This window comes from Anolis sagrei, chromosome 1, assembly GCF_037176765.1.
Source record: "Anolis sagrei isolate rAnoSag1 chromosome 1, rAnoSag1.mat, whole genome shotgun sequence".
Classification (NCBI taxonomy): domain Eukaryota; kingdom Metazoa; phylum Chordata; class Lepidosauria; order Squamata; family Dactyloidae; genus Anolis; species Anolis sagrei.
The window spans coordinates 129,634,740-129,656,840 of NC_090021.1; the positions used below are offsets into that span (position 1 = coordinate 129,634,740).

Genomic DNA, 22,101 nt, shown 5'->3' on the forward strand with positions numbered 1-22,101 from the left:
GGCTAGTGTGGTGTTGTAGTGTGGTCACTAGACTACAACACCCTGAAAGACTAGGATTCAAGTCACCACTCAGACTATGGAAACTCAATGGGCAACCTTTGCCAAGTCACACACTTTTGGCCTCAGAGGAAGTGAGTAGCAAATCCTCTGAACACATCTTGGCAAGAAAACACTGTGATAGTTTTGCTTTAGGATTCCCGTAAGTCAAAAACAATTGAATGGCATACAGTAACAACTAGCAGGTGTATTCCAATTGGGATGTCACAACAAACTGTAATTAGAACAAACCAGAAATAAAATAAGGATGGCACACCAAAAAGGAAAATGTTGTGCATGAGCCCTTGGCAATTCCCGAAATCTTTAAGACAGCTGTCATGAGGCAATCACTCATCTGATGATTTGGATTGGAACCATCAGCCCCAGTTAATATGGCTAATGGTCAGGAGTGATGATGGGATTGTAGCCCAAATTGTTTGGCATGTACCAAGTTAAGGAGTGCTGCTCAAACCTTATGGTCAGGATATTTTAAGATTGGCAGTCTATGCTTTTTCTACTGACTTTCCTGTGTATCACCAAGTGCATAATTTTAAGGAATCTAATGCTAGCATATAGTCATAGATATCTGGTAATTTTTCTTAGCCAGCTTTTAAAATTTAGCAAAAAAGCAGATGGTGTGCAGCTTTATTTACACGATGAATCATCTTAGATGCTGAGGCAATTTTTTGCTTAATTTATGCATAGCTTGATGGGTCACCATAGGATCACCATAAATCAGAAATTTCTTGAAGACACAACATAACAAATCTAAAGAAGCTACAGCTATGGCATTCAAGATTTGATTAATGAAGCTTTTTAAATTAAGATGTGCTGGAGAATGTTGAACGTCAATCAGACATGATAAGTGCAGAATTTGACACTCGTTTATGTTCAGTTGCCACCTTGGGCTCCTATCATCCAGCAAAATGGATAAATTAACTCATTACTGGATGTTTATATTTATTTTAGCTTGCCAAGAATATTGGAAATGCAGGATTCAACGAGATTATGGAGTTTTGTTTACCTGTAGATGAAGTAGTCAAACCCAATCCAAGCAGTGACATGTAAGTATGAAATCTAGAGAGCGGATACACAGTAATGCAGCTGTGGACAAGGTTAATGAGCCCTTGATTAATCCGTAACACAAGCCAGTTAAACTGCTATGCTTAGGAAATAAATAGGAAGAGTGTGTGTGTTCATACGTTTACAAATAATGTATTCTTATAGATATTTAATGGATTTCTAAAATTTTCTTTCAAAATTCCTTCATTGAATCTAAAGAAAGCAAAAGAAATGGCATACAACTTGAACACGTATCAAACTCAAGGCCCGCGAGCCAATTCTGGCCCATCGTGCCATTTCATGTGCCCTTCCAGATGCTGAACTACAACCTCTGTATTCCTCATCCTTAGACATTATGACTAGAACTGATGGGAGTTGTGATACAGTAGCATCCTGAAGGCTGCAGTTTGTTCTGTTCAGTCAGGAGGAGCCCCCGGTGGTGCAATGGGTTAAACCCTTGTGCCGGCAGGACTGAAGACCGACAGATCACAGGTTTGAATCCACGGAGAGCGTGGATGAGCTCCCTCTATCAGCTCCAGCTCCCCATTGTGGGGGCATGAGAGAAGCCTCTCACAAGGATGATAAAACATCAAAACAACCAGGCGTCCATTGGGCAATGTCCTTGCAGCCGTCCAATTCTCTCACACCAGAAGCAACTTGCAGTTTCTCAAGTTGCTCCTGACATGGAAAAAAAAGGTGACTGGAGTTTGGATTTAGATATAAGGCTTGTGCATAGGATGCCTGGTGTTAAAATGTCCTTTAATGTGTCTTCAACTTCAGAACCACAAGTGCTGTTGGGTTGCAATTCCCATTATCCCCATCCACATTTTTGAGCATAAGAAGGGATGGGAGATTTCATTCAGCAACATCTGGGAATCCAAATTGGGTAAAAACCAAAGAGCACCGAGCACTGTGTGAAAAAAGTTATCGTTGGCCCCCTTGTATCCACGGTTTCTACATCCGTAGATTCCGTGGTCCTTTGAAGGCAACCAGAAGGCTGGTGTGGCTTTTGATGAAAATTAGTTCGACACCCCTGGTCTTGAACCCATATTCCAATCTCGTTTTCCGAATGCATGAATTAGCTCATGAGTTCATAAGGAAAAACTGAGAAGTGTCATAGTCTGTGGAGCTGAGAACTTGACGGTATACCTCTGTTTTCATAAAACACAATATTTCACTTGCACTGAAAATAATTTAGTAAACAGTTTGAAACATAAAATTATGCAACAAAGGAAGAACAAGCACATACATGTACATACACATATGGCAAAAGTAGAGATAAATGTTTGTTTTGTTTTGTTTTGCAGCTCTCTAGAGAAGGAATTACCTCACAGGCAGACTGGAAGGCTTTTATTTTTCAAAGCACACAGTATGCTTACAAGTAAAGTTCCATTTGAAAGTTGCTTTCCTGCCTTTTTGTGTGTGTCAGGAGCAACTTGAGAAATTGCAAGTTGCTTCTGGTGTGAGAGAATTGGCCGTCCGCAAGGACGTTGGCCAGGGGACGCCCAGATGTTTTGATGCTTTGCCATCCTTGTGGGAGTCTTCTCTCATGTCCCCGCATGGGGAGCTGGAGCTGATATCGGTATCTCATCCTTGCTCTCCCTGGATTTGAATCTCCGACCTGTGGGTCTTCAGTCCTACCGGCACAAGGGTTTAACCCACTGCGTCACCAGAGGTTTCTGCTTTCCCGCTAACCTCCTCATATCCCTCACCCGGGCCTTCCCCTTCACCATACCTACCCCGTTTCCATGGAGACCCTTCATCCTGGTCAGCTCTCTTTTACTTCAGGTGTGCTACCTGCCAAGGCATAACCTACTTTCATGGTTCCCCACAACACCAGGAAAGGAGGTCATAACATTATAACATTTTCCAGTCTTTGAGACAAATGAAAACTATAATCTGAAAAACTGGCATTTCAGTACAGTATCCTTTATCCTGTTATCCTTTAATGCAGTGGTTCTCAACCTGTGGGTCCCCAGGTGTTTTGGCCTACAACGCCCAGAAATCCCAGTCAGTTTAGGATTTCTGGCCAAAACACCTGGGGACCCATAGGTTGAGAACCACTGATCTCATGTGTAACAGAGCCTTTTTTAAATCATTCATGACAGCAGAGTTCAACAATTGACTCTAAGCTAAGTAATGAAGAGAAGTAACATAACACTGTGACTTTTAAACTTACGCAGGGATTTCACTTGTATCGCTGAAGGAGTTTATTAGTTAAATGACCTATAGTTCATTTAATTTAGCTTGCAAAATCTGTATTAAAAATTCCTGAAGGCTAAGGACCAGAGTTTATGCATTTTGTCTCATTCATCACTTCATTCTTTTTACAAGCAAAGACATTACTTGTGATCATGGGTACATCGTCTTCAAAGGAGGGAAATTAGTACCGTCTATTGGGTGACATTCTGCCTTTTTTAGAAACTAGATGTCATTTACTAAAATTTCTTCCTGTTAGATGGATATTTGAACATAAAGTAAACCATGCCTTGTTTCAGGAATGCAAGAAAAGATTACATTAATGCCAAATATATTGAAAAGAAATACGCACGTAAAAAGTATCCTGACAATGCAGCTAAGCTACAAAGCCTGTGTGACGCAGTCAGAACAAGAGACATTTTTGGACTGGTTCAAGTGTATGCAGAAGGTGTGGATTTAACAGAGAAAATCCCACTAGCAAACGGGCATGTAAGTGTGGAAACATTTTATGAACTGTTCGATGTACATGCATGTAATTTCTAATGTTTACATGTTTATGTCACTATCAGTCTAGTTATTGTAATGATAATTTACATTAGAAAGTCAGCAAAAATTGACTTAATAAAAAAGGAATATTCTCATCTCTCAGAATTGCAAAAATAGGGTTGACTATTACCCATGGTTTTACATATCTGTGGTAAGTACTTTAACTGCAAGCATGTAGGCCGTAGTGCATTTCTATAAAATGAAATATCAAGGACATTGAGAATAAATTATTTGAACTATATTGTACTTTGCTGGACTCTACCACCAGTCTGGTGGCACAGTGGGTTAAACCGCTGAGCTGCTAAACTTGCTGACTGAAAGGTTGGTGGTTTGAATCCGGGAAGCAGGGTGAGCTCCCACTGTTAGGCCCAGCTTCTGCCAACCTAGCAATTCAAAAACATGCAAATGTGAGTAGATCAATAGGTACCACTTCTGCGTAAAGATAATGGCACTCCATGCAGTCATGACCTTGGAGGTGTCTATGGACAACGCTGGCTCTTTGACTTAGAACTGGAAATGAGCACCACCCCCAGAGTCGTACACGACTAGACTTAATGTCAAGGGAAACCTTTACCTTTACCACCAGTCTAATTCGACCGTGAAGATCCTGGATACTGAGGCCATCCCAAATAAATAAACAAATAAAGGAATCTATCAAAAGACTCACTTTTGGGTGTTTTTAATTTAAGGAACAAGATGAAACTGCACTTCATCTTGCTGTGAGGTCAGTGGATCGGACTTCGCTTCACATAGTTGACTTCTTGGTGCAGAATAGGTAAGTGGATCATCCCAAATGATTAGCACATTTTCTGTGCAATTCGCTTCCAGGATTCAAATTGAGGAAAGTTCCTTTTCAGTAAGAATCCTTATTGCACAATTCTACAATCAGATTCTAAAGAATCGGATTATTAGTATTAACTAAGCTTCTGTCTTTTTCCTTCTCTATAGTGGCAACCTTGATAAGCAGACGTGTAAAGGCAGCACAGCTTTGCATTATTGCTGCTTGACAGATAATGTCGAATGCCTCAAACTGCTTCTGAGAGGGAAGGCTTCCATCGAAATAGGTAAAAGGGTAAAGAGTGTCCTTCAGATCTTCTCTTTGTGCTGTACATGTGTCATAAGGACATGCACAGACTAGCAGTAATGTTGCAATTTCTTTCTCATTCCACAAAAATCTTAAAAAGATATAAAAAAAGAAGATTATCAGAAGAATTTTTAATTCAATGATTAGAACTTTGTTTATTGTGCCACTTACTTAAATTTAATTGCGCCACCCCATAATATTGATCAATCCAACTTGAATTAATCATTTTAAAGTATTCCCAACCGGATAAGCACTGGTTTGCTTGTTTACTGCTGAAATCCTAAAAATGCAGATATTTGTCCATTTTGTCCATAGTGTTCACTTCAGATTTGAGTGTTGTCCCCTCCCCTTTTTATTAGTAATCTGTCTTCAGCAAACAATAATATAATATTTCTTCTCCTTGATTTATAGCCAATGAAGCTGGAGAGACGCCGATGGATATCGCGAAACGCCTAAAACATACACGCTGTGAAGAATTGGTATGATTTAAGGGTTTTCTAAAAGTGTTTTTCAACGTAGAACTATGCTTCCTTATTTATAGCTTATTCTGCACTATTTTGTTAATAGTTCTGGAAGAAAGTGGATAAGTATTTGTTTACTTGCTCTCTTTAGAGTGCTTTCTTGCATTTTGCATCCTGTTGCAGATGCCTGAATGCACCAGATGTTGAATTGATGCATGAATATTTATTCTGTTTAGACCCAAAAATCTCACAAATCAAAATAATACTGTTTTGCTAGAAATATTAGAATGATAGCACCATTGAGTTAGGTCTACTCTTAGGGCCCATCTACATGGGCATTTTACTCTGAAGGAACGGAGAATTTGCTACATGGTGTTTACATGATGCATAAGGCCACCGTTAATGCTTGGAAGCAGCCACAAATTTAAGGAAGGGGATGTGTGTAAACAATTGGGTTGGTTCTGATTCAGAACCTGCCCTATGTTCATATGGGGAAAATTGGGGAAAATAGCATGTGGAAAATGGAATGACATCTGTGTTTTTATAATGGCAGCCATTGAACTCTAGAGAGCTCCTAGCTATTGGGTTGCTGTGAATTTTCCAGGCTGTATGGCCATGTTCCAGAAGCATTCTCTCCTGACGTTTCGTCCACATCAATGGCTGGCATTCTTAAAGGTTGTGAGGTCTGTTGGAAACTAGGCAAAGGAGGTTTATATATCTGTGGAAGGGCCAGGTTGGGAGAAAGGCCTCTTGTCTATTTGAGTCAAGTGTGAATACTGCAATTGGCCATCTTGATTAGCATGTAATGGCCTGGCTACTTCCTGCCAGAGAGAATCCTTTTTTTGAGAGGTGTTAGCTGGCCCTGATTGTTTCATGACAGGAATTCCCTGGTTTTTTTTTTTAGTCTTCCTCTTTATTTACTGTCCTGATTTTAGAGTTTAATGCTGGTAGCCAGATTTTATTTGTTTTCATGTGAACAATTTCAACAGAAAGGAGAAAACCATGAAAACGGACAAAATCTGGCTACTGGTATTAAAAAACTCTAAAATCAGGACAGTAGATAAAGAGGAACACTTAAAAAACAGGGGAATTCCGGTCAAGAATCAATCCGCTAACATCTCCCAACAGAGAATTCCCCCTGGCAGAAGGCAGGTAGGCTATGAAGCTGCAAGGCTATTCAGTGCTTATCAAGGTGGCCAGTTGCCACCTTGCTTCAAGCAGACAAGAGTTCATTCTCCCACCCTGGACATTCTACATATATATAAACCATAGATGCAGATGAAAAGTCAGGAGAGAATGCTTCTGGAATGTGGCCATACAGCCTGGAAAACTCACAGTAACTAAGAAAAAAACTACATAAGATTCATCTATGATTCTAAGAGCCATTCTATTTTTAGAGATATTTACATGCAAGAAAGTATGTCTTAGAATCTAAGAAATATAGTAGTTTATATTCAGTGAATCTTATCAATACAAAAGCCTTTTTAGTGTATTTAAATGGATAGTTAGCATATCTGACTCTCCATGGCCATTTAGTGAACCCATAAATGGGATGGAATCCACCTCTAATATTCATATGTTCTTTTTTTTTATCATATTATGGATATCTTTGTATTCTGTTCAGGAACTCAATTCATAATTGAAGTGAGATGTTTATTACTCAGGACTCGCCCTTTATTTGTTTTGGAGACAGAATTCCATTGGCACCTTTTGCTTTACAATAATTTTTCACTTTAAAAGAAGAGACAGAATAGAAATCAACCTGAATTCAAACTGTTGATACTGCTCATGCTTTATGGTGTATTATTTTCCTTCTTTAGCTCACCCAGGCCTTGGCTGGAAGGCTCAATTCCCATGTCCACGTAGAATATGAATGGCGATTACTTCATGAAGATCTGGATGAAAGTGATGACGATGTAGATGAAAAGTTGCAGGTACGAGTTAATATAAAAAGACCAATTTGAACAGAGACGGCAAATAAGCAGGCAAACAGTTGAAAAGACAAAGAATACTTCCCTTTTGTAAAAGGAAAGCTAGCATGGCTTTGCATAGGCAGACCCAAAAAACACTTGCATCTTTTCTGTTTTGTGTATCCTAGAGCTACACAAAACAGAAAAGATGCAAGTGTTTTTTGTGTATCCAAGAGCTGGAAGCCCCTGGTAGCGCAATGGGTGAAACCCTTGTTCCAGCAGGACTGCTGACTGAAAGGACGGCAGTTCGACTCCTGGAGCAGCATGAGCTCCCATCTGTCAGCTCCAGCTTCCCATGCGGGGACATGAGAGAAGCCTCTCATAGGATGGTAAAACATTTGGGCGTCCCCTGGGGAATGTCCTTTCAGACAGTCAATTCTCTCACACCAGACGCGACTTGCAGTTTCTCAAGTTGCTCCTGACACACACACACACACACACAAATCTAGAGCTAGGGACATTCTTCCAAAATAACAAGAGAATGCTAATTGAATGGCTAGATACAGATTCCAAAGCCTAATTTTGGCTTTAGTGTCAACAAGAGTATACCCCATGGAAGTAAATGCAAAAGGTGACTAATAATAAATCCCATGTATTTCAGTGTCCCTTCCCTAGTTGGGACTTAAATTGCCTTTAGTTCACAGATGTGTGTGCTGATTTGATACCAGTGTAATGACATGACATTTATAAATGAAACACATTCAGCAGTGTGTTCTAGATAGAGTCAGAATGATTGATTTATGACATAGTTGGAAGGGATAGGTTCAGCATCACTGGCTTTCACTTTATTTATGCGTTCATCATCATCATCATCATCATCATCATCACCTCTTTTATCATTATCATCATCATACATATGCCACAGCTTCCTAGAGCAGAAAAATAATAAACAGTTCCTGGTTGAAGAAGAAATACCCTAGTACGTAAAACCTCATGATCTCTTTGACAGGGATTGTACGCATATAACTTGAGCTGATCTCTATTGCTATCTAACTCAAATAGTGAAGCAAAGAATTAAAAGGCATTTCATTACTCCGCCACTATTAATAGGCTTTGAGGCTACAGGGACTTATGAAAAGAAGATTTAATAGCTATTAATGATACAACTAATGTATTCATTATGGTGAAAGCATATTTGTACCTCACTGCTGCATGTGCATTTGGCTTGCGTCCTGATATTATACTGAGTAAATTTGTCTTTCTTTTTTTAAAAAAGAAGAAACAAATTTACCTACAAAACATGGGAATGATATTAAGAAGCCACAAACACTTTGCCTTGATTTAGATGTTGGTAGATTCAAACACCTCTTAATCCCAGACAGCATGGGAGCTGTAAATCAGGAGTGGCTGTGAAGATTGATTCTTTAGTCCTGGAGTAATAATTAATTATACAGTCACCGTCTACATTTGCAGGCTTTATTTTTGAGGATTTGATTATTTGCTTTTGTTGTTGTTCATTCATTCAGTCGTTTCCAACTCTTCGTGACCACATGGGCCATGATTATTTGCACATTTGGTTAAAATGTTCTCTATAGAACTATCTAGGTCCTCCAGTGCAACTTTATGGAACTTAACTATACCGTCATGCTGGAGGACTTAAAGTTGCATATAGAAATGTTTTCTCTAGTCCTCCAGTGTGATTCTTGATAATTTTCTAGTAGACTTTGACCATAGATTCATACTGGAGGACCAGCAAATGTTATTTTTTTTACCTGTCTCTCCTTGTAGCTTGACAAACAGATGGTAGATCTTTTGGAAAACCACTGGTCACATGACCTTTTGGAAAATGGAACACCCCAGAACGTTTTTGGAGATTGTATGATCTTTGGAAAGGCATGACCATGTTAGAAGTTGCAACCTTTTAATAAATGATGCCATAACCTCTTGGTAAAAGTATGACCTGTTAGAGTCATAACCTTTTGGGAAAATGGCATTCACCAGTATTCATATATAATATATACAGCAGAGTTTCAGAAGTGTTCCTTTTAGTTGCCCCAAAACATCAACTCTCCCTTGAAATATATTTGTCTTTAAATCATGCTCTTAAGAGACAACAAATAAACAGACTTCTTTAAAAGTAACATAGTTAGTTTACTTGCAAACTTTGTGTATTCAGCATACAGGCACTTTGCATATGAATCCAGTTATGATAGGGTTTGAAATAGTTTCTCTGTGTAGGTAACACAGGGCATCTTTCTTAGAATCAATAGTCCATAACCCAATGCATCTCTCTGTTCTGAGAGTCTAATAGAGTCTCTGTCTAGTCTCTAAGCATACAGTTCCTACTGAAATCTAAAGCATACTGTTCCTGCAGTCTTCTAAAGGCATAATAATTCTAAAATGGAGTCTGAGTCCTGAACATGCCCAGTTCTGATCACATAGTCTGCAGCCCTTCCCACAACAAAAAGTGAAATTACATACCAATACACACATATACAATACAGTAAGCAATATGAACTATATAGACAACAAATAACTAGTGGAGACTTGAGAAGGTTGCTATTTCCAACAAGATCTCTGTTGCTTTTCAGTTTATATTCATATATTTCTTTCAGGACTTGAAATACTTGCTAATCCGGCTACTTTCCTTGTGTTTTTCTTAAAGCAACCAAGCCCCAATCGAAGGGAGGACAGGCCTGTGAGTTTTTATCAGCTAGGATCCAGTCAGCTCCAGCCTAACGTGGCATCCTTGGCAAGGGATGCTGCCAATATAGCCAAGGACAAGCAACGAGGCTTTATGCCAAGCCTGTTACAGAACGAGACCTATGGAGCCATACTCAGCAGCAGCCCACCTCCCACCCAGCCTGCAGCACCAGTGACAAATGCACCTCCGTTACCCCCCAGGAATATCGGAAAAGGTACTTAATGACACTGGGAAATGGAATTGAAATGTGGCACATTTGTTTCGGTAATGCTATTTAGTGTCTCCCAGTAGCTGTTAGAACATGCCTGTTGCACTAGAGTTTTCATTAGCTTAGACAGAATCTGCAGTTGTGTTTTTGAAAGGATAAATGAAGGGAAACAATCTGAGTAGGAATTAAATGCCGAATGTGACACACAGGAAGTCGTTTTGGAAAAAAGGTGCTATGCTTAGCATCAAAACTGAATAGTTAAGCACTTCATATAATTAGTTTTGTAAGCACAAAGAACTCAGTCTTGGTGGCCCTGACACATTCCCACCATTTCTTTGGCAGGGATGAAGCTTCAAAAAGGGCTACAGTTTCCTTGTAACAATTAGAAAAAAAAAAGAAAAATGGCCTTAACTATTGGTCCCAGTAAAAACTCTATTGTAATTCATGCAATAACTTCACAGTGGTCTTCGAACTACTGGATTTTTCTGCCTTAGTGGAGTCATTGTATATGCATTTGTTATACCTTTCCTGCCACCTTGTGTTCAGAATGGTATAGTTTGATTTAACAAGAATAAAAAATACTCCAAAAATGGCAAAATATGGGCTATTTTCTAGCTCTTTCTCCCATCCTCTTTTGTTGCTTGTTTCTTTCTGTCCTATACTAAGAGACCTTACTTTATAAGCACTAGGAGGGGATTGGATGCTTATCTTTATGTGAGGGACATGACTGGTGGCTGAGAAGGCTATGAAACCATCAAATGTGGGTCCTCACATTCCTCACCAACAGCAAAGCTCCAGTTCTCAAATGCCTTTTTTGCCTTCTTTGGGGTCGAAATTTCACCTCATTCTGCATTGAGGCGAAAAGTCCAACTGCAGCCATTATTTGGTCTCCCTCTCTGAGGTTGGAGCTTTTGCTGAAGGCAATAGAGATTGGAGATCCCTCCTTCCAATGGTTTCTGATGTGGTAAGACTATAACCTGAACTACCAAATACACATAAATCAAGCAGATCTAAACTTCATTAGCAATCCAATGTGAAAATTAGGCTTCCATGGCTGTAATCAACAAAGCCCCACTTCATTGATTACAAAGTATACTGGCACTCTTGAGCTAAAATTAAATGAATGCACATGATTTTCATGGGTGTTATCATTTTAGCTCCTTTTTATTTTCACAACTTCTTATGAGGAATTATTCCTGTCATTCGCAAATATGCACCTGGAGTTACTGCATATATTCGAGTATAAGCTGACCCACGTATAAGCCGAGGGTGGGAAATACAGCAAATATTGGTAAATTCCAAAATAAAAATAGATGCCAATAAAATTACATTAATTGAGGCATCAGTAGGTTTAATGTTTTTGGATATTTACATTAAACTAAAATTTAGGATAAGACTGTCTAACGCTAATTAAACATTTTTCTAGCCTTCTTCATGGTCAATGTGCTTAGGTATCCTTTCAATAATAATGAAAAGAGTAAAATCATAAATGTAAAAAAATTAATAGAGTAAAATAATGGAAATGTAATAATAACAGTAATTATAGAGTAAAATAATTAAATAATAATAGAGTAAAACAATACATGTAATAATAATAATAAATAGTAAAATAATAAATGTAATAAAATAATAGAGTAAAATAATGGAAATGTAATAATAATAATAAAGAGTAAAATAATAAATGTAATAAAAATGATAATAACGGAGTAAAATAATGAATAACTTTGACTGGAGTATAAGCCGAGGGGGGCTTTTTCAGTTTAAAGAAAGGGCTGAAAAACTCAGCTTATACTGAAGTATATACGGGTATATTTATTTGGTCAAGGCTATTCTGAAAGTCCAAGGTTAAGTTGTGATTTCAACCTAACATACAGCAATGTTGATCAGACCACACGGCTACCTATGATTTTTAAAAGACACTAAATTTTAACAGAAATACTACATGATATACCAAATATAAACTGGAAGGGCTTTTCTATTGCCAAACGTGATCATTTGATAGACTGATTTCCTGAGAAACTATTTAAAGTACCTTGCATCAAGGTCTAATCTTGCACTGGAATTACCGGTATTGTGATGATGGGATTTGTCAAAAGCTGTACTGTCAGTCGTGCAATGTCTGTCATGCACCACCGTCATGACAGTCAGACTGGCAGACACCCAATGTGTTAGAATGACTGAAACAGTGTGGAGTCATAAGGAGGATGTGAGCAGCACAGAGAGTGAGCGAGCAGTGTTTTATTCTACACTCCTGCAAGTCAACACTAAGCTTGCCTATCCATTGTGTAATTTTATATTTTCAGTCTTAGAAGTAATTGGGGGAAGTTTCCTCCCTCATTAGAAAGGAACTAGGGGTGGGGATTAAAAATGACCTCCCTGCACCAACAGCCCAACCACTGCAATGAAATGTAGGATGCATTGTTTGGATAATAAGACACTTTGCATGAAGTTTAGATCTACACATTCAGAGCTCGGTGCACAGCAGAAGGGAGATCTGTCTGATGGGAAACAAGGGCTGGATCTACACTGCTCTATAACCCAGGATCTGATCCCAGATTGTCTCCTTATCCCAGATTATGTGGTAGTGGAGACTCATAATCCATTTTAAAGCTAATAATCTGGGATCTACCTAGCCTTCAGGAAGCACACCATGACTACTAATGGTATGGCTTCATTGTTTTTTAAAAATGAATTTTGAGGGCTCAGAACTAAAGGAAGATTGCCAGACCCTCATCCCATGGAGCCCTCAACGGCCAAGAATGTGGTTTGAAATTTGGAGGAAAGATTATGGCTGCTGCCTTTCCTTGGCCCAATGTTTCAGAAAAAGACTATAAACCTATAAAGTTGTGTTGGAGCCTTCAAAAATGTTTGTGTACACCATGCATCTGAAGATATGTGGCTGTGGTCAACATAAATCTATGCAAAAATATTAAAGGTGCCACAAGGTTCCCTTTTCCTTCTCCACCATGACTTTCTCCAAGTGCCATCCCTTCCCCAGGAGCTTAGATATGATTTCAGTGGCCGGCAGTATTGGCTTGTGTTGGACGAGTGGGCTTATTAACAAAAGACCTTCCCCTTGAATGTATAGAATGTATAACTTATTAGCGTGATCCAGCACCAGTAGCTAAAAGTGATAAAAAGAACAAAAACATCTATCTTCCATAGGAGGCTTTTCTTTGTACTAAAATAATACGGTTGCACTATTTACAAGAACAAGGTTTACATAACACAAGCTTTTATGCTTCCTTCTTTGCTTCCACGCTGGGCTTCTTTCTCATGCAAATAAGCAACTTCACTCTCACAGAGGTTCTTCTCACACTGAACTTACACAGGGGCCTCACAAAGTAACTTTTTACATAGCAGCCTTCACACACTGGGGTCTTCTCACACTGAGGGCTCTCTCAGACAGAGACGAACTAACACTGAAGCCTACTAAGCTACAGGCACACCTGCTTATATAGAACTATAGCTTTTGCTGAGTCATTGTATCCATTTAACCCTTTCAGTCCTTGACTCACATTTTTGTAATGAAAAATATCTAGTTAATTTTAAATATTTCTGAAAACTTGTCCTCCTTCTCCTATTAGTTTTCTGAGGCTGCAAGGTGACAATTGTGGGTGCCAGTATAGTATTCAGAGCATCTTTGGCCCCTTCTGCATTGTCATATAATCCAGGTTATCAAATCAGATAATCCACATTATCTGATTTGAACTGGATTATTAGCATCTACGCTGCAATATAATCCAGTTCAAAGCATAAAATCTGGATTTTATATGGCAGTGTAGAAGGGGCCTTTCAGGACCTTGCTGAGACCTAGTTCAGATCCTGCTCTAAGCTAGCAGAGTCTACAGTGCTATAATGCTGTGCGTCTTGGCATTTTCTTCTATAGTGTAATTGTTAATCCCTGTGCCACTAAACCAATAGTAAGTAGCAATGAGGCATATTCTTTATATTGAATGTGTTGTGATGCAAAGGGGTGTTTGATCCTGTCACTGTGAGTGTACTGGCTTTCATGCTTTCAGGGAAGTGACACAGACATTGGCTGGCATCCTTTTAGTGACATGTATAGATGTAACCTTGCTACTTTGTATGTCTGTGGAGATTGGTATTTCCTTCCTCCCTTCCTCCCAATGAGATCAAAGGGGCAAATAATAGTCTGAAATGCCTGAAGAGCCAGTGCTGATCTGATGTTTTGGGACAACTATTCTGGTCTTGCAGAGCATGTCTCCTCCATCTTCTGCGTAACGTGGGTAGATAATTGTTTCACCCATCACGAGACAACAAATTTCCTTTCACAGATGGAATTTCAAAATAGAAAAACACACCTCACTTAATTTTTTGTTTTCTCCCTGTTTCTGTAAAGTGTTATGCCACCATTGGTGAGAACTTGGCAGGGCAGAACATGTGGCTCTGTGAGAGAAGGTTTGCAAGTCACAGAAAAAGATGTGCAGGAACAAAAATCCATATTAAATATTCCGTTGGGGGCAAGTAACTAAAAGTTGAAATAATTATATTGGAAAGAACCAAATACCCAGTGAAAGATGTTATTGTTAAGATTAATATTTTATTTAACTCTGCAATTTGCATAGATTGTGCTCTTACTTAACGTTCTTCTGAGCGAAACTTTATTCTTGCCTCTTCATTCAATAACAAACGGTCCAGTCTTTCTTGCTGCTGTTACATCTTTTTATAAACTGTTATTTCACTTCCGTTCATCCCTTGAATCATGGTAGAACATTGTTCAGTTGTCAGAAAATATTACATTAATAGGCACTTGAATGGTATTTACCTATCTTTCTGCCATTTATCTCTTTCCTGGCCTACTTTGTTGTACACCGTATTTGATACAACAAGGAAAATTGAAGGGCCAGTGGAAGAAGGGAGAAGGTGAACAAGCAGAAATAGACGTGAACTTTGTATGTGCCAAAGCTGGCATTGTAATCAGAGAGATAAAGGTCTCCAGCACCATCTACACAGCCATATAAAATCCAGGTTATTTACTTTGAACTGGATTATATGGCTTTGGGCTGGACCTACAGTACTCTATATCCCAGGATCTGATTCCATATTATCTGCTTTGAACTGGATTCTATGAGTCTATATTGGCAGATAATCTGGGATCAGATCCTGGGAGATAGGGCAGTATTGATCCAGTCTCAGCCAACTGGCTTGCTTAGGAGGAAGCCATTTGTAATTTCTATCTCACACAATTATCCTGTTTGCTCAACTTTTGCAAGTAAACAAATTATAATTACATATGTGGCTTAGAGTTTTAGTAGGCCCTTGATATCCACTGAAGTTTGCTTTCAGGACCCCTCATGGATATTATTTATATATTTATTTCACATACGGTAGAGTCTTTCTTATCCAACGTTCTGAATTATCCAACACAATCTGCCTCCTGCCTGGAATAATGTCCAGGGTGGGGGAAAAAAGAACCGTTTTCTGTTTTGGTGCTAAATTTGTAAATGCAGTAATTACTACATAACATTACTGTGTATTGAACTGCTTTTTCTGTCTATTTGTTATAAAACATGATGTTTTGGTGATTAATTTGTAAAATCATAACGTAATTTGATGTTTGATAAGATTTTCCTTAATTCCTCCTTCTTATCCAACATTTTCGCTTTTCCAGCATTCTGCCAATCCGTTTATTTTGGATAAGCGAGACTCTACTGTATTTGTATCCTGCCCTTCTCACCCTAAAAGGGGACTCAGGGCGGCCTTACAGCAGGCAGTGATTCAGTGCCATATAAATAGAAAAACAATTAAAACCATACAATTAAACATTAATTATTAAAACATCAATTAAAATCATGTAATCCAGAACATAGTCCAAGGCCTGTCCAATTGTCAATTCCATTAGTTCATTATCCGTATTGTACTATTTACTGGTTGAATGCTTGACCCCACAGCCAGGTCTTAAGCTTCTTCCTGAGAGACAGGAGGGAGGGAGCTGACCTGATTTCATTGGGGAGGGATTTCTATAGACAAGGGGCCACCACAGAGAAGGCTCTGTCTCACGTCCCCACCAATCGCGCTTGTGAAAATGGTGGGATCAAGAGCAGGGCTTCTCCAGATGATCTTAACTTCCAAGGTGGGTCATAGAGGGAGATACGTTCAGACAGGTAAGCTGGGTACCAATTTATTTTTATGGACAAATCCCATTGTATACAGGTGGCATGGTGAAATGGTATCCTTTATATGAAGTGGTAAAACAAGTTTTTCCTTTTCTATTTTTGGATGGTTGAATCTGTGGATACAGAATCTATGGATATATGTGCTGTACATGGCAGTAGCAAATCATTGTCAAAGGAAAGCCCTTGATGAATGCCATGTTTGATGTTGTGTTCCACCGAACAATATTGTTTTGAAGTGGCATCAAGTTTTTTTTTTTCTGGGGAATGTGATTTGGAAAGCTGTGCAATCCACTGCATGACCTGTGGTGGCCCATTCATATGCGCTTCTCTCTTGATGACTTCATGCTCTGCAGCCTTCATACAGTGAGCATAAAGAGGTGCAAATGAACTAGAGACATTAAAATAACCTAGTTCTTGAGCAGATTTGTCATATATGTGCCTCTAAATCACAGCCGATCCGCCAAAGGAAAAGTGCTGCTTTGTCCTCATTTCACAGCCGGCAGTAATTATAATAATAATGCAAGTGTTTTCCTTTCTTTTTAGTTCAGTCTTCATTTCTTGGCAGTGCTGTTCAGACAACTCCTTCATCGAACACACTGTGGAAGACAAATTCTTTAGGAATGGAAAGCATAAGCAGGCAAAGGTCTTCATCTGATCCACCAACTGTCCATCCCCCTGTTCCACCATTGCGTGTAACATCTACAAGTATGTTTGCACTTTTCCACTGCTGGCTTTCTTTTTTTTCTTTCCTTTCCTTTCTTTTTATTTCTCGGCATCTACCTGTGGTTGGCCTCAACTTTCCATTCCACAATTCATGATTCTTCTTTTTCTGGTGGATGTAGTTTTGAACCTGCTGCTTTACCATCTTGCTATTTGAGTATAAATGGCTTATTCCAGCACAGTTCTGGGAAATGGGCATCTCAAGGCCACTTAGCAGGGACTCAGATTGCCCCATCATTTTAGAAAGTTGTTTTTAATCATATGAAATTATGGTCAGTTAGAGTTCCTGACTATTCTTGTATGGATACTGGGATACTTCTGCTTTTATACTATGGCTAATTCTTTTTTTTCTTCTTCATGAAAACACATGATAAGGATCATAGAGTTGGAAGAGACCTCATGGGCCATCCAGTCCAACCCCCTGCCAAGAAGCAGGAAAATTGCATCTAAAGCACCCCTGACAGATGGCCATTCAGCCTCTGTTTAAAAGCCTCCAAAGAAGGAGCCTCCACCACACTCTGGGGCAGAGAGTTCCACTGCTGAACAGCTCTGTCAGTTAGGAAGTTCTTCCTAATGTTCAGATGGAATCTCCTTTTCTGTAATTTGAAGCCATTGTGCCGCTTCCTAGTCTCCAGGGCAGCAGAAAACAAGCCTGCTCCCTCCTCCCTAAAACAGTAAGTGGTGGTATTAAGCCACCCTTCATGAAGGCCCGTGTTCTGAATAGAGTTAACACCAAATATTTATCTAGCACCATTGGTCCATTGTTCAGGATGATGTCTCAATTAACCGTTGATTTTTCCTCCCCAGAATAATCTTGCTTTTTGGCAGGGTTTCTCTTGCAGTAATAAAATCAGTAGGTTAACTCAGACGTCTTCCTGAAAGAGTCCATATGCTCACTTGGTGGATTTTGTAGGTGGATATTAGAAAAAAAAATGGGTTGTAAGAATCTTTGTAGAGAAAATATTTCGCTTCTGAATTGTTCTTATTTCATTGGATTGAGATGAACTAAACAAACAAACAAACAAACAACTGTTTTATTATGGACCAAAGGCCTTTATTGCTCCATAAGTGTACAAAATATGCAAGGTTAACAAGAGACGAACTATAAATACGTTTTAAGCAGCAAATGCTATGGTACACATCTGAAAATTATGTCAATATTCACACTGATTATTTACTGAAACCTCAATAAAAAATATAAAAGTATAAAATGATCAGTATTTGCTCTCATTAGCCAGAAATAGCGAAAGAACTAGAAAGTTATTGTTCTAAAAGAGCCTTTTGAATTTGAGTAAGCTTTTACTTAATGTCTGAGATCTGAAAGGACATGATGCAACAAGGTTGTTGAAGCTGAACAAGGATACGTCTATTCAGTGTCTGGGTAGAAGTTCCATCAGAGAAGAAAAGCAAGATATTAATGGAATAAATATTACTGAAATCTAAGGATTACAGGTTTCAAAATATTTAGTTATTTCTATAAATGGGATTGCATTCCCTAGATCGGCAGGAAGAGGAAATGAGAATATCTGAAAACCAGGCTTAAAGCTTGACACACTTAGAAAATTAATTTCCTGTTTCTAGGAAAATGAAGGTGGAATTTACGCATAGTCCTGACATGTACACTCTACATTCAGGAATAGGCTTTGTGTGATCACCCATAACAATACGATCCATTCCCTTTTTGTAATGACTAGAATGTATAAATAAGCCTTAAATAAATAAGGGATGAATTTATTCTAAGAGAGATAGCAAATATTTCTCTTGATAGAGGATGACAGCTTGGAGGCATCATCTCTATGCCAGGGCCATTTATGGACAAGCACGTGCAGTGCAGTTCTGTATGTGTGTATGCAGAAAGTATTCTCTCTAAGTTTAGTGGTGTTGACACATATAAAAGTATTATAGGATTGTAGTTTGTACGATGCAGCCGCAATGGCAAAATGGCTTAAACCCTTGTGCCAGCTGAACTGCAGACCTGAAGGTTGGCGATTTGAATCCACGAGACGCGGTGAACCCCCTCTTGTCAGCTCCAGCTTCCCATGCAGGGACATGACAGAAGCCTCCCACAGGATGGTAACACATCCGGTCATCCCCTGGGCAACGTCTCTGCAGACAGCCAATTCTCTCACACCAGAAGCTATTCAAGTCGCTTCTAACACGATTTTTAAAAAAGCTTGTACAATGGTGTCTTGTCCTTAGTTTTTAATACACAGTAAAAATGATTTATATTTCAGTATTTCCTTTTCCCCAGAGAAAAAAAGTATATGTGAACATAAATAGCTGGAATTCTCTATCAGTTTTGAAACTATGTGGCATCTCCTGACCTTACCCTCCACTCATCCTCCCATACCAGGTAGAAGCTTCTATGGGTGATGGATATCTGTCTCTTGTCAATCAGGAAGCAGATGACCGACATTCTCAACCTTTCTTGTGTGTGATCTCCATTATGACAGGCAAAAGTAGGGGCCATGTTACAATCCCCCCTCAAACGGGAGAATGCCCACATAAAGAGAGATGGGGGTATCACTCAGCTCCTTCTCAATTGACAGGAGAATAGATTTCTGTCTCTCGCAGCAGCTGCTGGTCTGTCAGTGGGGATTGGTGGACCTTCTCAGTCCCTTAAACTGTGAATGCAAAGGTATCATGAATATGAACCCATGATGAATGCATAACTCGAGGTTGCAGTCCTGCCAGTTATTATTTGGAGTGATTCCAAGCATTCCAGCATTTGTCACTGATACGTTATTCTATGGTAACATCTATAGATATACTCTCTTCAGCCCCACCTCCAGTTGGAAAGGCATCCAGCATCCTTGAAGCTTTGAACCAGCAGCCGAAACAGCCAGCTGTGCCACAGTCGAAACCTACGCCGCCACCACTTCCTCCACAACCTCCAAGTAGAATTTCTCAGAAGAAGCCTGTGCCTGGGTAATTTACAGCATTTATTCCTTCATACTCTGCACACACATGAATTACTTCTTTCGCTGGATATGTGTTTCATTTTCTCAAGCGGAAGATGAGACGTGGGGCAGACCTTCTAGGAACATCATCAGGTAGTTGATGCATGTTTTCCCACAGATTCACTAGTATTCTACACCAATTGATTCATTACATATAAGTAATTCAGTAGCGTCTCCTAGCCAGAACTCCCCATCTGAAGCCAACCTTAACAGCCAACCACCAGATGGGATGAAGGAGGTCCCATCATCTTCCCATTCAGGAATGCAGGTGTTTCCATCTCTCTCTTGCCAATGAGCAAGGCTATTATACAGATATGCAACAGGGGCCATACTTCTGATTGTTGCAATCTAGTTCACTGGTGGGAGCAGGTAGAAACATCCTTTTCTTTGTGCCCCATTTGGAAGCTGATCCAAGCTCTGGCTCTTCAGGTGGGCTGGAGTAGCATTTATATAGTTTTATGGACCATAGAGCCATTTATTTATTTATTTATTTATCTATCATATCAGGAGTGAACAAAGGGTACACATTTTTAAACTTTGTGTTAAAAGGCACAAAGTTTAAAAAAAATTGGCATTATATTAAATGTCCTTTGACCAGGAGCTGGCCACTTGGAGTGTCTCTGGTGTTGCTATAAGAAGGTCCTCCATTGTGCATGTGGCAGGGCTCAGGTTGTCTGTGATTTGTAACAGGTGGTCTGTGGTTTGCTCTTCTCCACACTCGCATCTCGTGGATTCCACTTTGTGGCCCCATTTCTTAAGGTTGGCTCTGCATCTCATGGTGCCAGAGCAGCCTGTTCAGTGCCTTCCAAGTTGCCCAGTCTTCTGTGTGCCCAAGAGGGAGTCTCTCATTTGGTGTCAGCCATGGATTGAGGTTACAGGTTTTAGCCTACCACTTTTGGACTCCTGCTTGCTGAGTATCTCTGTCGATATTAGAAAACCATTTCTTGGTGTGCTGGCTGATATCCAAACAGGAGGTGGGCTGGAGATGTCACTACCGTGGTCCTTTTACTATTAGCTGCTACTTCCTGACAGATGTCAGGTGGTGCAATACCAGCTAAACAGTGTAATTTCTCTAGTGGTGTAGGGCGTAGACATCCTCTGATACTGTGACTTGTCTCATTAAGAGCCACATCCATTGTTTTGGCATGGTGAGATGTGTTCCACACTGGGCAGCAGAGTAGCAAAGCGCAAGGGCAGACGTCTTCACTATATCTGGTTGTGATCCCCAGGTTGTGCCAGTCAGCTTTCGTGTGATATTGTTTCTGGCACCCACCTTTTGCTTGGTATTCAGGCATATAGGGCCGTTGAGGAACCATGACTATAGGTTGCAAATCAGTAACTGTAGTTATGAATGCCAGCAATTGTTATCAAATGACTCTTTTAGGAAAAGACTATTACCTGCTCCCACTTATTATAATGAATGCGATTTAAAAATGACAGCAGCAATTTGTGGAATTGCAAACAATTTTCAACAACGATGGGTCGTCCTATTTATTGTTTGCACACTGTCAGTGACTATGATAAAAGCTGAAAAAGATTCCAGGAAGCTAGCACACATCACATGTTGCAGACATTTTTACTGAATGTGTGATCTTATAGGATATAGCAGTTATATTTGTATCCATACGCAATATGGTTATAGAGCAGGGATGTACAAACTTCGGCTCTCCAGGTTGTGTGGTGTTGTAATGGCTAGTATCCACTGAAGGACCTTTATTCTTTAGGTTAATGTGACATGTTTCAATATAAGGGGGTCCCCAAATACATTTTTCTTTGTCCAAAGTTTCTAGTATGTTCTACTTCTAAAATGGAAATGAGGTTACGTTGGAGAGGAGAGACTGTTAGTTGACTGATTCCTTTGACTGGCTGCATGGATACTCCACCTTTAAATGATAGGAAAATATAGAAAAATGATAGAAGCTACCTGGTGCCATATTTGGATATAAAAGCTTAAGAGCGGAGCCTGCAGGATCTGGGGACAGAGAGCGAACTCCCCAAGTTTAGCAAGAATCCCTATAACTGTCAATAGAGATACACACTTAAAACACCAACAATGCTGAAATACTCTGAT

General features: G+C 39.5%; 1 protein-coding gene across 3 annotated transcripts in view; it reads left to right on the top strand.

Moving 5' to 3' along the window:
- ASAP2 (ArfGAP with SH3 domain, ankyrin repeat and PH domain 2) overlaps nucleotides 1–22,101 on the top strand; it is a 136,764-nt gene that overhangs the window by 104,792 nt on the left and 9,871 nt on the right. Inside the window, exons 16-24 of one of the 3 annotated variants that reach the window (XM_060787840.2) lie at nucleotides 1,006–1,100; nucleotides 3,597–3,786; nucleotides 4,533–4,618; nucleotides 4,792–4,907; nucleotides 5,339–5,406; nucleotides 7,209–7,322; nucleotides 9,964–10,216; nucleotides 16,894–17,055; nucleotides 19,836–19,998. In XM_060787840.2, the coding sequence (XP_060643823.1) occupies nucleotides 1,006–1,100; nucleotides 3,597–3,786; nucleotides 4,533–4,618; nucleotides 4,792–4,907; nucleotides 5,339–5,406; nucleotides 7,209–7,322; nucleotides 9,964–10,216; nucleotides 16,894–17,055; nucleotides 19,836–19,998 (1,247 nt within the window). The remainder of the gene's footprint in view (nucleotides 1–1,005; nucleotides 1,101–3,596; nucleotides 3,787–4,532; nucleotides 4,619–4,791; nucleotides 4,908–5,338; nucleotides 5,407–7,208; nucleotides 7,323–9,963; nucleotides 10,217–16,893; nucleotides 17,056–19,835; nucleotides 19,999–22,101) is intronic. The other 2 variants (XM_060787853.2, XM_067468546.1) reach the window with 2 other exon arrangements.